The sequence below is a fragment of the Odocoileus virginianus genome, unplaced genomic scaffold (genome assembly GCF_023699985.2).
Source record: "Odocoileus virginianus isolate 20LAN1187 ecotype Illinois unplaced genomic scaffold, Ovbor_1.2 Unplaced_Scaffold_5, whole genome shotgun sequence".
Lineage (NCBI taxonomy): Eukaryota > Metazoa > Chordata > Mammalia > Artiodactyla > Cervidae > Odocoileus > Odocoileus virginianus.
This window is the reverse complement of record NW_027224267.1, coordinates 2,055,878-2,071,072: the sequence shown is the minus strand read 5'-3', so window position 1 is coordinate 2,071,072 and position 15,195 is coordinate 2,055,878. Positions and strand designations below refer to the sequence as shown.

The following is a 15,195-nucleotide window of genomic DNA, read 5'->3' as shown; positions in this document are numbered from 1 at the left end:
TAGCTCTCTCTCAAACTGTTTTCTAGACCAAGTGATGAGGTGGTTTTCTGTTTTTTTGAGACAGTAAGATGCTCAGGCAGAAGGTTTGTTACGGCTTTAAAGGTAAGGGGTCCTCCTTGCCTTTGCCTGAGGGCACATGGCCCCCTCTGGACTTCCAGGGCCCATGTTCAGGGTCTGGTTCTTTTACTATTGGTGGCAGGAGCTGCAGTGATTTTTCTCAGACCTCTCTGTCCCTGTTCTGGCATCTGACTTGAAATCTAATTTTTTATACCTTTCTTGACTCTCTGAGTTTTAAAGCACTGACAAGGGATGGCCCTGAAGTTTTGTTGCTCAGTCGTGTCTGACTCTTTGCAACCCCATGGACTACAGCACACCAGGCTTCCCTGTCCATCACAACTCCCGGAGTTTGCTCAAACTCATGTCCATTGAGTCGGTGATGCCATCCAACCATCTCATCCTGTCATCTCCTTCTCCTCCTGCCTTCAATCTTTCCCAGCATCAGGGTCTTTTCCAATGAGTCAGTTCTTCCCATCAGGTGGCCAAAGTATTGGAACTTCAGCATCAGTCCCTCTGATGAATATTCAGGTTTGATTTCCTTTAGGATTGATTGGTTTGATTTCCTTGCAGTCCAAGGGACTCTCAAGAGTCTTCTTCAGCACCACAGTTCAAAAGCATCAATTCTTTGGCACTCAGCCTTCTTTATGGTCCAGCTCTCACATCCATACATGACTACTGGAAAAGCCATAGCTTTGACTAGATGGACCTTTGTCAGCAAAGTACTGAGTGTTATGGGGTCTTGGTGTGTTGAATGCTCTGCCTTCACTGCATGCCCGTTCCCCCAGGTCCTGGAGGAAAGGCTGTTCCTGGGGCAGAGCACCCGTCCAGGGACGAGGGTGGAGTTCACACCCTGGAGGTCTCTTCAGGCAGAGAGCCTTGCAACTTGTGAGCAGACTTGCCAGCGTGGTGTGGACCCCGCTGCAGGAGAGAGTCCTGCCTTAAAGGCTGGGTGACAGGCCCTCCTGACCATAGCGGCCTGCAGCCTGAGCGCAGCCCCTGCGTTCAGGTGCCTTCAGCCCTTGCGTGTCTGTTAGGGTCAGCGTGGGCACTAAGGGAATGCTGCAGCCTGTGGGAAAGTGATTTCTCAGGAGCAGTGAGGGTTGTCTGGTGGGAAGGCAGCGAGACCTGCTCCCTAACACCTGTGACATCCTGGAGTGGCCTGGGAGCTTGCCGACACTGGTGTGCATGGAGATGCCAGATGCTGTGTCCAATGTAGGGTGGAGATGCGGGGCTCCCTGCCTGGGGGCGGCATCCGTGGGGAGGGTGGGGGCAGACAGCACGTCCTCAGAGCCTCGGAGTGGAGGGGAGCCCAGGTGGGTGGGCGTGTCTCTCTGGGTGTGGGGTCAGGAGACGCCCCGGATGCGGCCCCAGGTGGCGGGAGGACTGCTCCACACAGTCAGCCTGGACTCACCTACCTGTTGACGTGCTCTGGTCACCCAAGACTGTGGTGGTTTGGATTGTGATTGTCAGTTTTTTAAGGGAATGCATATCTGTGTTTTGCTTACTGTTTTCACCTGGTGGTTTTAAACTAAGATCAGTTTCTTGTAGTGCGCTGTCAGACTTACCTGGGAAATGTTCCTCTCTTCCTTTTGTGACCCCTGCTGGGAGGGAAGTGTACAGTGCTCCTCAGACGTCGGGTACGCGCGTGTCGATTCAGTTCTGCATTTCCGTTTGCTGTTTTTATTTCCCACCAAACTAAGCTCTGCCTGCCTTATTAACGTCTAGCGCCTGCCTCAGAGTAATAATAAGCACATAGCAGGTTCGAGATAAACATGTTGCATGCAGAAGTACCTGCTGTCTAATTCAGAAACTTTCTGTTGTTTGAGATTCTTTGCGAAAGCTGATCATGCTGTTTTAGAAAATGTTTAAATTGACCTTCAGTGTGAATGCAGGCTTGGAGCTCCACACCTCACCGCCACCCCCACCCCCCCACCCCCAGGACATTAAGTGTGAAAGGGCCTAAACTCAGGTGCACCGGAGAGAATTGGCCCTGAGCCAGGGCTCCGCCATGGTCCCTCTGGGATCTGACGCCCCCTCTCTCCCCCAGGATCTTTACTCTCTACAGTAAGTCCCTGCCCCTCGACCTGGCCTGCCGGGTCTGGGATGTGTTCTGCCGCGACGGGGAGGAGTTCCTGTTCCGCACGGCCCTGGGCCTCCTCAGGCTATTCCAGGATGTCCTGACCAGGATGGACTTCATTCACGTGGCGCAGTTCCTCACGCGGCTGCCCGAGGACCTGCCCGCCGAGGAGTTCTTTGCTTCCATCGCCAGCATTCAGATGCAGAGTCGAAACAAGAAGTGGGCTCAGGTGAGTGGGCTTTTGTTCCCTACCCCTGTCTGGTTGAGGAAGTGGCTTCGGTGGAGCCCCCGTGAGGAACCAGCTGTCTCGGAGGCGCCCTGGGTTTGGGGCCTGGCTCCGCCACGGGCGGTCTTGGGCAGTTGTTCCCTCCTTGGGTCTCCGTTGAGGGAAGGAGCTGGAGAAGGAGAGCCGCCCCCCCCCCCCCCCCAGGGGCTGCCCAGTGGCTCAGATGGAGAACCTGCCTCTGGGGGGGCGTCCTCTGAAGAAGGAAAGGGCAAGCTGCTCCAGTCTTCTTGCCTGGAGAACCCCATGGACAGAGGAGTCTGGCGGGTGCAGTCTGCGGGGTCGCAGAGAGGCAGACACGACTGGGCGAGTAAGCAGCAGTGGCAGCACCCGCCTGCATTGACATCGGAGTCAGACCCTCTGGTTTGCCAGGAGCACAAGGCCCTCTGCCTGACAGGCTTCTGTAAAGCGAGCTTCCCCCCTTCTTAAATCCCAGAGACAGAGAGCCAAGGGGGCTGACCTGTCACCATCTCACCGACAGAGGAGGCCCAGAGAGGGGCCGCGTGTCCTCAGCAGTTGTAGGGGGGAGGGGGGAGGGGGAGGGGGAGGGGAGGGCTTCCCCGGACATGTTGCTGGAGCTGCTGGGGCTCCGGCAGCTGCTCTCAGGGCTGTCCAGCCGAGCGCTCGGGAGCGCGTCCTCCTGGGACCACCTCTCCCAGGCTCCCCGCCTCCCCTCCGGACTTCCCTCCAGGTGTTTGACCCTGTGGCGTTGGTCCAGTGTTGTCTGTTCCTAGTCTTTATCACATAAAAGAGAAAACCGAACACCCCGACTCTGGGCACTGTGTCGCCCAGTTTGCCTGAGCGTCAGGTCCTGGGGGGAGGCTTGTCCTTGCCGAAGTATGCCATACAGTACTTGTTCCTGATTTATGGGGTTTTTTTTATTAGTGGAAGATTTACAGTACATTCAAAATAGAAGAAAAGAGAATAACCAACCCCATGTGCCTGTCAAGTATCCAGTCAGCTTTCAGATTTCTGTTTGCAGACATCAGCAGTAACTTTCTCTTTTGCCTAAATCAAGATCTAGGTAAGGCCTACACGTTGTAATTGGATGAAAAGTCATTTACACCTTCTTTTAATGTATAGGGTTACTTCTCCTTTCCACTTCTCCCTTCCCCCTTTATTTATTGAAGAGACGAGGTCAGGTCCAGTGGCAGTTCTCACCGTCTGGGTTTTGCTCCTTCTGTCCCTGTGGTGGTGTTCGTCGTGGTCCTTCTCTCTTTCCTGTGAATTGACAGACCTGGGGCCTCGAGGAGGGTCCCAGTTTTTACGTTTGGCCAGATTACTTCCCAGGTGATCTGACTCTCTTTCTCTGATCTTAGTGAGTGGCCTATTTATTTCTGTAACAGCTTTAATAATTTACCATAAACTTCACCCTTTTTAGAGTAAACAATTCAGTGCTTATTTATTTGTTACCCAGATAGGGTCCCCTCTATCCTGGGCCCTTCAGTCTCTCTCCCCGTCCCCCCACCCCAAGCTGCTCCTGTCTCACCTCCTGTGATGCTCTCTGGCTGGTGGACTTCCTTCCTGTCTGGGTCTTTAGGGAGAGCGCAGCTGCCAGCGGGCCCTGGGGTGATGCCGTGACGTGCTCCCCTGGTCTCGCCGGCCGGGGGGCAGGGAGCGCTGCTCTGTGCTTAGTGTGCTGTGAATTACATTCCTGAAGTGAATGCATTCAGTTTATAGAAAGGAGTGAGGTACTGACTCATCGACAGTATGGGTGCCCCTTCAGAACACCACGTTAGGTGAGAAAGCCAGACCCTGAAGACCACACACTGAGTGGCCCCATTATTCCTGTGCAGTTTCAGAAGGGGAGCTGCAGAGACCAGACGTGGTGAGTGGGGGCAGGGCTGTGACAGCCGGAGGGCAGGGCTTACTCTTGCCCCGATGAAGATGTCCCGAAATTGGCTGTGCCGAGGGCCGCACGTCATCTGTGAGTGTATTAAAAGCCATTGGACACATGAAGTGGGTGAATTTTATGTATGGTTTGTGAGTTATGTCTCAGTAAGCTGTTAAAAAAACCAGGAACCTGAGCTCCTGTGTGAGGAGGACTGGCTATGTAATTATCAGGGATCTGGTGAGAGGGAAGAAGAGCCTTCCTCTGATTAAGAAATAAATGGGCAACACAGAACGAAGGTATGGGGCCTCGCGTTCAGAATTAGTGTCCGGGGTTTGAGGCGGGCGAGTGCAGAGCTCGGGGCTGGGCAGGGCCTCTGAGTGGGGCCCCGGCCCCCGCCAGACCGCGCAGGTGCCTGCCTGCCTCGCGTGGGCGTGCTCTGGAGTCTCCTGGGACTCGGCCACTTGCAGCGATGCTCTGAAGTAGCTTCAGAGAGCCAGGGCCCTTCCTGACGAGCATGCCCTTCACTCAGCCAGTGCTGCCTCGGCTTCTCATCACGCACAGCTGTGGTCTGCTGACCTCCCCCGCCCCCGCCCCACACCCGCAGAGACACGCACAGACAGACGGGTTGAATCCAGATCTGGCATTCTGCTTCTTGCATTTTAGGTGAAAATTACCGGTTAAGACCAAGTCAGAGGTTGTTAGATAGTAGGACATCCTCTAATCGTGGGGCGGTAATAGGAGTTAGCCTGACCGTGCGCTTCTCAGTGAGTTTGTTTAGTTACAGGTCCCACGGGAATTGTGGTTTGTGCCCGTTTTTCTTAAATAAGGTGCTTAAGGTTAAGATCCTGCTGAGCTTTACCAAACAGTTAAGCGGTTGTGTTTGGCTGGCCATCTCACCCGCTCAGAGGAAGACAAGGGGGACTCTGACCTGCCGTTAGCCCTTCTGTGCCTTTTATTTGAAGCCCTCCGGCGGTGTTCCTGCTCTACCCCCCTGTGATCTGTACTTTGCCTGAAGTGGTCCAGTGCTGGGCCCAAGGAGCTTCAGGAACTGGTGGTCTGGAGATCCCCTTGGTTCCGAAGTGAGACCATGTAAGTGTGGATCCATGTGAGCGGTGTGGCTTTTAGCGGGTTGCTCGTGTCTGCCACGCCCTGCCTTTCATGTTGTGCAGGTTACACGCTGCTTTGTGGGCGGTGCCTAGCAGTGCTCTGCGTGGCTGCAGTAAATGGGCCCGTCTTATCCCTGCTGTTGTTAAGCAATGTGGAATGTTAAGCAGAGTGGAATGCCATGTTTTTTAAAAATAAAGGTGTTAACTTAGAGCTCAGAGCAGTGAGGAGGAGCTCGCCCTGGGGACACTGACACTCAGGGAGGCCTGGCGGGGAGCTGGTATCTCCTGGGCCTTAGAAGGATTGCTCGTTCCCTGGTGAGGAGAGAGGGACGGGGCAGAGGGCACGTGAGCCTTCTGGAGCGGGAAGCCTGGCTTCGCTGGTGGGGCACGCGGGGGCTGGAGCCAGACTGGAAGGGGCAGAGCCCAGTAGCCCTGCCTTGACATTGGCGGCTGGTGCCCGGAGGGAAGCCCCTGGGCTAATGTCCTAGCCCAGAGAGTGTGTGACCCAGGATCCGTGGTAGGAAGGTGAGTCTGGAGGAGTGTGGAAGGCGGACCGGAGTGGCCGCCGGGGGGCCGTGAGGACCTGTGTCCGTGTGTGTTGCCCGTCGCTACTGGTGTCTCCCTGTGATTGCCAGGTGCTGACCGCCTTGCAGAAGGACAGCAGGGAGATGGAGAAAGGAAGCCCGTCTCTGCGGCATTGACAAGGCAGGTGGACTCGCGCTCGGCTGGGAAGCAGGCTCCACGCGGCACCTGTGTGGCCTCAGGCGGATGCCCTGGCAGCTCCAGAGGACAGGGGCTGTTTCCACCTTTGATCCCTAATGCTGGAGTTGGCCTTAAACACAACACAACAAACAAAAAACACTTTTAAAGAATTAAACCAAGGCTAAGCCTTAAGAAGCTCAGTGGAATGATGACCATGGCTAACCACTGCGTATTCTGCATGGTTTAAAAATAGGGCAGTGGCAAATTCCCTCCCCTCATTTCAGCAAAAGTTAATTAAATTGTAATGCTTTTATGTCAACTACCAGAAAGTACATTACAATTTTTCATTAGCCAAGGTGCATGAGAAATGTTATTTGGGAGACCTCAGAGATGTCATTGGCTCATATCTACATACTTTAGTCGAAAAGGGACTGCTGGTTTCAGTGGCCGAGGTAATCCATCCAGAGCTGCAGGGCATGTTTGTAAAGCCCGCCTACCAAGGACGCACGACAGGAAGACATGGCTCTCGGAGGACAGCCGCTGACTGCTGCGGTGGGCTCCCCGGAGCACTCATGATCTGACCTTCAGGCTGACCTTTTACCACATTGCCTTGACAAAATCCCAGCACCGGAGCCGACAGCGCGCGCTCAGGTTCCGGGGGCGACTCGCTGCCCCAGAGACTGCACCCCCGTTTGTCCGGCAGCGGTGGTTCACACAGGCCCTGCGGCAGTAGTGGTGGGCTTTAGCGCACAGCCGGTCTCTTGGAGCCCGGCCCCTGCCTACCCGCTGGTTTCGGAGGAGGCCGGGCCAGCACGCTTGGGGCGGGGCCGCGCTTGACCCTGCCTCACACTGTCGACTCACTGACAGGCCGGCCCGGCCGTGAGGAGCGGGGCTCGAGCAGCACGTGTCCAGCGGCCCAATTACCTTGTCAGGAATTCTCAGCGTCCCTGCTGGCAGCCTCGGCTCCCCCCCTCCCTGCAATTCGCCACCTTTTTGTCCCAGCTTTTCTTTGACTCATTTGGCGAACTTGGCTTTAAGAGCTTTGGTTATGCGAATTCAGAGACGTGAAGACTGTCGGCACGGAGAAGTCCAGAGGACAGCCCCGTCCCCATGGACACGGCTCCCACGTGCGCGCCCAGGAGCACTGGTCTCCAGAGTGCTCGGGAGGCCACGCCACTTGCTGCCCAGCCGCCCTTCTCAGCCATACATCCGCCCTCGGGGGGGGAGCCTAACCACAGCGTTACTTTTATAGGTCTTTCTCCACCTGCCGTGCCTGCTGATGACTTCGGGTACAAAGCAAGTTGCCGAGCGGGTGGCCGGTCCTCGTGCCCTCCGCCCTGGCTCTGTGCCACATGTCCTTTCCCCCATCATGTTCCTGGCTGACCTCCCGGGGAGCTTGCAGAGCATCCCCCACCACCTCCTGCTCGGCCTTGAATCGCCGACCTGCCTGACCCCTTGGAGGAGGCCTTCTGTCTCCACCGAGCTCTGGGGCAGCCGTTCCCGGACTCCGTGAGGGGCTGAGCGTAACCGGGCCGGGGCAGGCCTGGAAACGGGCCACCGGCCCCTTCACGCCCTTCCTCGCAGACGTAGTATGTGGTCTCATCCCATGACGTGAGCTTTCTGTTCATGAAAGATGTATATATTTTCTTACTGTACATAAAGACGTTCCCGAAGTGGTGACAGAAAGCGATGCAGCCAGGGCTGCGGGCAGTTGCTGCGAATGCGTTTGTGCGCCTCCACGTGCCATCAGTGCCCCCAGCCCTCGACGCGGCTGTCAGATGGTTCGACGTAAGTTTCTTCGGATAGCACCGTATATGCATTGAGTTTTTAAGCAGGATTTCAGGCCATTCTGCAACACTTCCAAATCTGTAGTTTAGAGAAAGTTTTCGTGACCTGTTCAGGGACCACGCAGGCTCTCTGCTGGCTGATGTGTCCACCTCGGAGTCTGGGAAGGTCGAGGTCCCAGCCCAGGGTCGCTCAGCCACTTGCCACAGAGGGCAGAGGGCTGCCGGACAGCGCAGGGCTGCTCTTCTCTGCTTGCCATTCTGGTTTCGGAAAACCAGAAGCAGAGTTGAAACGCAGCTGCCTCTTGGGAAGTCGGCCCTCTCCACTTCCGGTGCCACTGATGATCAGAAAGTGAGATGTCAGGGTTGGGGCCTCTGCGGCTGGCACCTCAGAGTCGGTTGCCGTGTCCTCACCAGTCACTGAAATCCCATCTAGAACAACGTTCACTTTAAAGGGTACTTTTTAACTGCTCTGTTTTTGACTATTTTAAATAGTTTGCTGATAGAAAACTCCTGATAACACTTGCTACATAACATGTTTTAATTGCTTGTACAGTTAAACTTTAATTTTATTTAGGAAAGTGTATCAAACTAGGGCTTTTTGAATTGTAAATACGTGGTTTTATTAAATAAAAGTCATGTAAAATTGTTGCTTATGTTCACTGCCGTTTGGTTTCAAGTTAGAGTTCTCACCCCAAAGTATGGTAAAATTTGACTTTGAGCATCGTGCTATTTGAATATTTTCAAATGCACTTACTTACTAGTCTCAGTTAAATAAAAGAGGTGGTTTGGTTACCGTGATTTGTTTCAGGGATCGGAAGGTTAGTGTTGCCCCCCTTCGAGGCTGAGGGGAGCCCCAGGCTTGCTGCCCCTCGAGCCTGATCGCCTGCAGCTTTAGCCCCTGGTCCCCTGGCCCACGCGCCTGCTCCGCTCACATGCTCACACTCCCCACCCCCTGCGCCTGCCACCCATCCCAGCAGGGCATCAGCCAGTTACTAGGCTCTTTCCCTGACCCCGAGCCTGCCAGGTGCCCTTAGGTGTCCGCGGGTACCCGTGGTCCCTCCCTGTCTCTGGGGCGGAGACCAGCGGTGCTGCCCCACCGCGGTGGCGGTGAACGTGAAGTGGTCCACCAGGTCCCGGAGCCGGGCAGAGAGATGGACGCTCACGTTGCTGGTGTGCATGCCCGTCCTTCCGTTCTCAGGCGCCCGGCTTCTGGGCCGTTTGCTCTGAAGTCTCTGCGCCCCGCACAGTGCTCAGAAACAGCGCCCTCCCTCTCCACGGCGGCTTGCCCCAGGGCTCCGGGCCACTGTTCTGCAGTCTCCGCCCTCTGCAGGCTGAGGCTGGTGGAGGCTTATCGAGGGTTGACAGCTGGGGGTGTGCTCACTGCTCCACCCGCACCAGGCCTGGGGCTCAGTCTCCAGGATGACCTCAGTTATCTCCGCAGCAGCTCTGTCGCGACGTGTCGGAGGCGTGGCTCAGAAGCGATCTGCTTGCGCGCCTCCAGCCGCGTGGTGGCAGAGTGTGGGGACTCAGACCCTGAGAACGTGTTGCTCTGGGGCTCCTGACCTCTGCTCTGAGGAGGCAGAGCCGTGCCTGACGGCTGGCCCTGAGGGGTGACCCCCGGCCAACTGTGGCAAGGGTGGAAGTTGGGGAGTGTTTTCCCAAGAGAAACTAGGGGCCTGACAGTTCAAAGACAGCCACCCCCTGAAGTGTGCAGCCTGCCAAGAAGGCAAGAGAGGGAAGGAGGTGCTGCTCCAGCAGGGCCGGGAGGCGGGTGCCCCCAAGCCGGGCCTTGGGGTGAGCTGTGGGTCACCAGGAGGAGCACAGGAGGGGTGTGGCCGGCAGAGGGAAGCCTTAGGGCCAGGTCCTCAGACGGGACACAGTAGAAGTTGTCTCCTGGGGTCCCTTTCATCCATAGCATCTGCATGCTTCATCACCCTAAGACCATCTCAAAGTTTAAAACAAACTAGTATTGGGGGTGGATGAACTTTCTTTTTATAAAAGACACGCTTCCCAGGTGGCTCAGTGGGTAAAGAATCTGCTGGAAATGCAGGAGGCACAGATTCGATCCCTGGGTCAGGAAGATCTTCTGGAGAAGGAAGCGGCAACCTTCTCCAGTATTCTTGCCTGGAGAATCCTGTGGACAGAGGAGCCTGGCAGGCTATAGTCTGTGGGGTCACAAAGAGTTGGAGACGATTGAAGCGACTGAGCAAGCATGCACGCCTGACTAGTGGTAAAAATCTAAATTATGACTGCAGATGAACTTACACAAAAAGAAAAGCATGTATTTCCACTGAGGAACTAAAAAATTTCACATGTGCTATCACCTAAAAATGGTTTTCATTTAGTGGTGAAGAAGTGTTTCCTTTTCCGATGCCTTGGGCTTTATCCAGGTAATGCCTGCATCCCTTATGCCACCGATGCGGACAAGAAACAAAAAACCCTCTGTAACAACAGCCACATCCAGTTCAGATCATTTAAAAAAAAGAGAGAGAAAGGCTAGTTCACCCTAAATCTCCCTTGCCTGGTAGGCTGCTGTCTGGCACGTACACAGCTACTTCCATGAGTTGAGCCTAAGTCACTGATTATTGTTCTCAAGTTTTTTATGCCAATGGTAGTAGTTATTGTATTTACATAATTCAATTAAATGCTATGTTAAACCAGTGTTGCGAAAAGAAACTGTTGCTTCTAAGAACACTAAAAGCTTTGAAATGTCTCAGTAAAGGCAAATCTCTTTCAAATGCTGTTGAGTTGGGTGGGGTTCCCCGAGACAGCTAGAGAATACTTAGTATGTTGGATGTTACATGTTAATATGTGCCAGGCACTACATTAAGCCTTTACTTAAAGTATGTTTGATCCTCAGCACAACTCTGAAGTGACTACTGAGGAGACCGAGGCACACAGAGGCCGAGCCACCTGCCTGATGGAGCAGGTGGTGTGGCCAGGATTTGAAAGAGGATGAGACTGGAGTCTGCACTGAGGTTATTTTGCAAGAAATTTAAGAGATGCTATAGACAATTCAAAATGGGTGCGGTCATTCGAGAATCAAAGATTCTACCCTTAAGGAAAGGCCTTGGCCATCTCCCCGAAGATTAGCAAGTGGTTGTGCGTTTTATTTTCTAAATTAGGATAAAATGTTGAAAGCAGAAAACCAAGAGGCTAGTTTCATGGACATATCATTTAGATTGTCTCGTGCTTCCATTTTTCAGGCCCTGTACTTTTTGACAAAGAGATGAAAAAAAAAAAACAAAAAACCTTTATAGCCTTTTGGTGTTCATAAGAATCATCTTAATTTTAGGGGTTTCTAGTCCGGACTGGGGCACTGCTCTGTAACTGTCCCCTCGAGGAAGGGGGCGGATCTGCTGGAATGGACAGCTGTCTCGGGGTCCTCCTTCCAAAGCAGCGAGCCTGCCTTGTCCTCACTGGCTCTACTTCGTTGAGACATCCTCGCTACTACCTGTCATCATTTTTGAATCCGGCATGGGACTTGTTGCCTGACACGTAATAGGAATTCAAGTAACAAATATATTCAGCAAATGAGACAGACGTGAATGTTATTAACCCAACAAATTTATTGCGCCTGACTCTCCTGCACATTGTTCTGGTCACCAGGGAGGATGATAAACCGACTGTCTGCCTTCCGGGGCCTCTGTCTCCTGGGGGTACAGTCACGGGGTGGGGGGGGGTCACAGGCTGGGGTGGCGCTGTGCCTGCAGGCAGCTGTCAGGCGCTGAGGGAGGGGGATGATGATTTTTGGGTTCCTGGCGTTCTTCCTCGGACGTGGTCTGTCTGAAACAGCTTGTGAGTTATTGGAACTTTGTTATGAAATAGTTAACAGAAGATTATTACCTTCTAGTCAACTGGAACATCTTCAGCACAGGTAACATAATTGGAGAGGACATCGGTAACTTTGCAGCTTAAACATGACTGAATACACCCACACCCCCACACCCCTACATCTCAGAGACCTACTGGTCACCAGGTTGAAGGCTGATGAGGAAATCCACCTGGGTAATTGCCGGTGGTTCAAAGTCCGCTGAAAATACTTGTTCTCTCTCTAGTGAACCAAAGGCCAGAAGACTCATCATAAAAGCTCTAGGCACCGAGTCTGTTGCCAGTTTGTCTTTGAAGCCTCCCCAGCCACAAAAGAGTGGGCCACTGCTGTTCCCAGTCTGAGGCACAGGAAAAACCAAGTTCTATCTGCCAGGGAGTCACTATTTTACTTTGGTCTTGATGAATAGGATACAGAGAAGACAAAAAAAATTGTAGAGGAAAAAGAGAAGGGAGGCAGGAAGGCAACGCTTTTTACTCTCCTCACTGTTACATTTATGTGCTTTGACTAAGCACGGTATTGTAAAGGAGTATTCCTGCTGTGGAAGTTAGGGAATTTTAATCAGTCTTTATTGGCTTTAAAAAACAAAATGTCATCAAAAGACAAAAGTTATCGTGATAGTCTCACAACCGAGCCATCTGCCTACAGTGGGGTTTTCTAAAGGTATTTAGCACCGAAGAAGAGATCACCCTTCTTATGATCCTTCTTAAATTTAGGGGTGGAAGAATACTCTTAATCCCAAATCTGCACACATCTCAAAATTCAAGCTAAGACTATGAAGAAATAAAGCCCCTGACTCCCAAAGCATCAAAGAGACCTTAAAACAGCCATCGCTGATTTCAGGTTAAGGGGATAGACCTGTCAGGGGTTTCTTCATGTTAATATTTGACACAGTAAAAAATCATGTGCTTAGTGATGGTCTAAGATCTGAAAATATCTTGGTGAAAAGGAAAGGCTTGTGGACACTCAGCAGTCACACCACTCTGTATATTTTGCACCTGCCAAACAATACAGTCACCATTTTGTCTTCACTGGAAAACAAAATTTCATTTTTGGTACAGATCAATGCATTTCTTTAGTGGGCCCAAGAAAATGTGTCACTAGCATTGAAGACTGTCCTTGAGCCAGAAACAGACATTCACAGTTAGACTGACTGAGCCTCCTTTCATTGGACAAGGCTCTTCTCCCTGTTTCTCATCCCTCTTTTCCTGGGTGTTGATTACCCCAGAAGCTAGCGCTGTTTACATGCAAAACAGTTTTAAGGGAATTAGTGAGGTTTGAACTGAAACAAGCGATTCAGGACCACACAGTTCAATCCATTCAAAGAGGATTTACTCATGTGCTTGGTGCACAGGAATTTGTTGGGCACTCTGCCCGTTTGTTGAACACTCTTGAACATAGAGGAGGATCAGTTCTCCTCAGTGTCAGGACACTGAAATTATGGAATTGCTCAGAGAGAAAAAGGTCTGTGACAGCTTTTTATGAGAAGTCGGGTACATTAAGCCATCCCTGTTTGTTTCCCTGCACCTGTTTTACTATTTTCTCTATATTTAACTCAATTCTGTGCTCAGCATTAATTTGGAAGCTGATCAATTAAGAATATAAAACACAACTTCATCCTAGTCATCAGGGGCCTTTTTGAGAGTGGCGACAAAGAGAGAACAGCAGTTAGTGAAGGATGGAGTGAGCTGAGACTGAAGTTGCCCATCAGTTGAGTCAGGAGGGCAGAAAGGCCTTGGCCTCCCTGATCTTCTGCTTCACGCCTCTGCAGGACAGAACAAGCCCGGCGTGGTGGTGCTTCAGGCTCGCCAGGCGCTGGTTGAGCACCTCTGTCCTGTCCACCTTCTCTTCCATGTCCCGGAGGAGGGATTCCTTGCCTAGAAGCCCACACTTCTGATTCAGCCTGATGTTGTCAAGCCGCAGGCCATCTCGGGCTTGCTTAGTCTTGGTCAAGATGTCCCTCTTCTGGGCCACCTGAGCCTCAATCTCCATGAGCTCTGCCTTTTTACACATGTTTTCTATGTCCACAAAGTGTAACTTTTCCTTCACGTGAGTTATTATCTGCACGTTGTTGGTCACCTTGTGGCGCAGTTTCAGGAGCTCCTCGTCCCGCTCCTCGACCTTTTCATTGAAGGTCTGGTTCTCGATCTTGAGCTGTTCAAAGTCTATCAGGAGCAGGCCCTCAGTCAGGTCCTCCTGGGTCCTCATCCTGGTTTCAAAATGCACCAGGCTCTGCTTCAGCTGCACGTTCTCTAGCCTCACGGCGCTCATCTCCTTCTCCTTCTTATCCTCCAGAGCCTGGATCTGCTCCACCTCTCGCAGAGCGACCTGGCGGCCGCCCCTCATCCGGCAGCTGCCCATGGCCTGCATCACCACCTGCTTCTTGAGCGCCTGGAAGCGCCGCCACTCCTTGTCCACCCGGGAGACCTTCTCTTGGCACTGCAGCTTCAGCTGGTTCAGCTCGTGGTGATACCAGCGCAGGTCGTCGGCCTCCTGCTTCCGCAGGTCCTCCAGGACGGCCAGATGGCGGAGGTAGGCCTGCTCTTTCTCGGGGGCCTCGGGCTCCGCGCCCCTGTCGCCTCCGGGCGCCTCGGCGGCGGCCTCCACACCCTTTTTCTTGCGCAGCGCCTCGAAGATCCTGTGCTGCAGGTAGTTGTTGTAGCGTTGGTAGCGGCCGCGCTCCACCACCAGGGCGCGGTACTGCTCCAGGAGCTCGGCGCGCAGCTGTTGCTCCTGCTGCTTCTGCTCCTCCTCGCTCCAGTCGTGAGGCTCGACAGCGAGCCCCTCGTCCAGGTTTCTCAGCTCGTCCTCGTCTTTCCGGGGGACCCGGGACTCCAACCCCTCCTCGCTCGCCTCGCTCTCTTCGTCCTCCTCTACCTGGTCTTCCCGCGCAGTGCCCTGGGCTGCCGCGGCCTCTTCCTTGCCGGCCGTGGCCTGCTGCAGAGCGACCTGCGACGGGACTCCCTTCCTCCCGGGCTCCGCCACCGCCGCCGCCGCCGCCTCCTCTTCGCCCTCCTCCTCCTCCCCGTCCTCCTCGGGTTCCTCGGGCTCCGGCTCGGCTGGCTCCCCAGGCCCGGCCTCCCGAGGCTCCCCTGGCTCGGCTTCCTCCTGGGCCTCGGCCGGGCTCTCAAGCTCTCCGGGCCCCTCCTCGTCAGCAGCTTCGGTGACCGCCAGCCCTTCCTTGGATTTGGCCGGCTTCGGCGCGGCGGCGCCTTCCTCCGAAGCCTCTACGGTCTTCGTCTCTGGCTCCGGCTTCGCGGGTTCCACCGGGGAGTGGGGGACGGAGCTGGCCTTGACCCCGGACAGACGCGAGGCCAGACTCTCCACCTCTCCATCTTCCGTCTCGGGGTCCCCAGGGTGGTCGTCCATCTCCCTCCCTTCGGGTCAGCGCCGTAGACCCTCCCGCGGGGAGCTGCTGGCTGTTCGGTTTCCAGGGGCAACCAGGGGCGCGCGCGGAGGGGCCCGGCGATTGGCTGGACCTCTGCCCCCTCGCCCCGCCCCTTCTTCTCCCCGCCTTCCC

General features: G+C 54.1%; 2 protein-coding genes across 8 annotated transcripts in view; one reads left to right on the top strand and one right to left on the bottom strand.

The window, feature by feature from the left end:
- TBC1D14 (TBC1 domain family member 14) overlaps nt 1-8,494 on the top strand; it is a 104,927-nt gene extending 96,433 nt beyond the window's left edge. For 5 of the 7 annotated variants that reach the window (XR_011485978.1, XR_011485976.1, XR_011485977.1 and 2 more), the window contains 4 exons: nt 2,105-2,363; nt 3,303-3,441; nt 4,214-5,340; nt 5,993-8,494. Coding sequence is in view for 2 of the 7 variants with exons in the window: in XM_070462440.1 (XP_070318541.1) it covers nt 2,105-2,363; nt 3,303-3,461 (418 nt within the window). In the remaining 5 variants the exon portion in view is untranslated. Of the gene's footprint in view, nt 1-2,104; nt 2,364-3,302; nt 5,341-5,992 lie in introns of those variants that run through there. The other 2 variants (XM_020880330.2, XM_070462440.1) reach the window with 2 other exon arrangements.
- A 3,728-nt stretch (nt 8,495-12,222) lies between these two features.
- On the bottom strand, nt 12,223-15,135 carry CFAP184 (cilia and flagella associated protein 184). Its single transcript, XM_020880331.2, has one exon. The coding sequence runs from the start codon at nt 15,042-15,044 to the stop codon at nt 13,392-13,394; it is 1,653 nt and encodes a 550-aa protein (XP_020735990.1). The 5' UTR covers nt 15,045-15,135; the 3' UTR covers nt 12,223-13,391.
- Between the last annotated feature and the right edge of the window lie 60 nt (nt 15,136-15,195).

What these genes read in the sequence shown, in the direction of transcription:
- CFAP184 (XM_020880331.2), bottom strand. Translation starts at nt 15,044, where the DNA reads ATGGACGACCACCCTGGGGACCCCGAGACGGAAGATGGAGAGGTGGAG.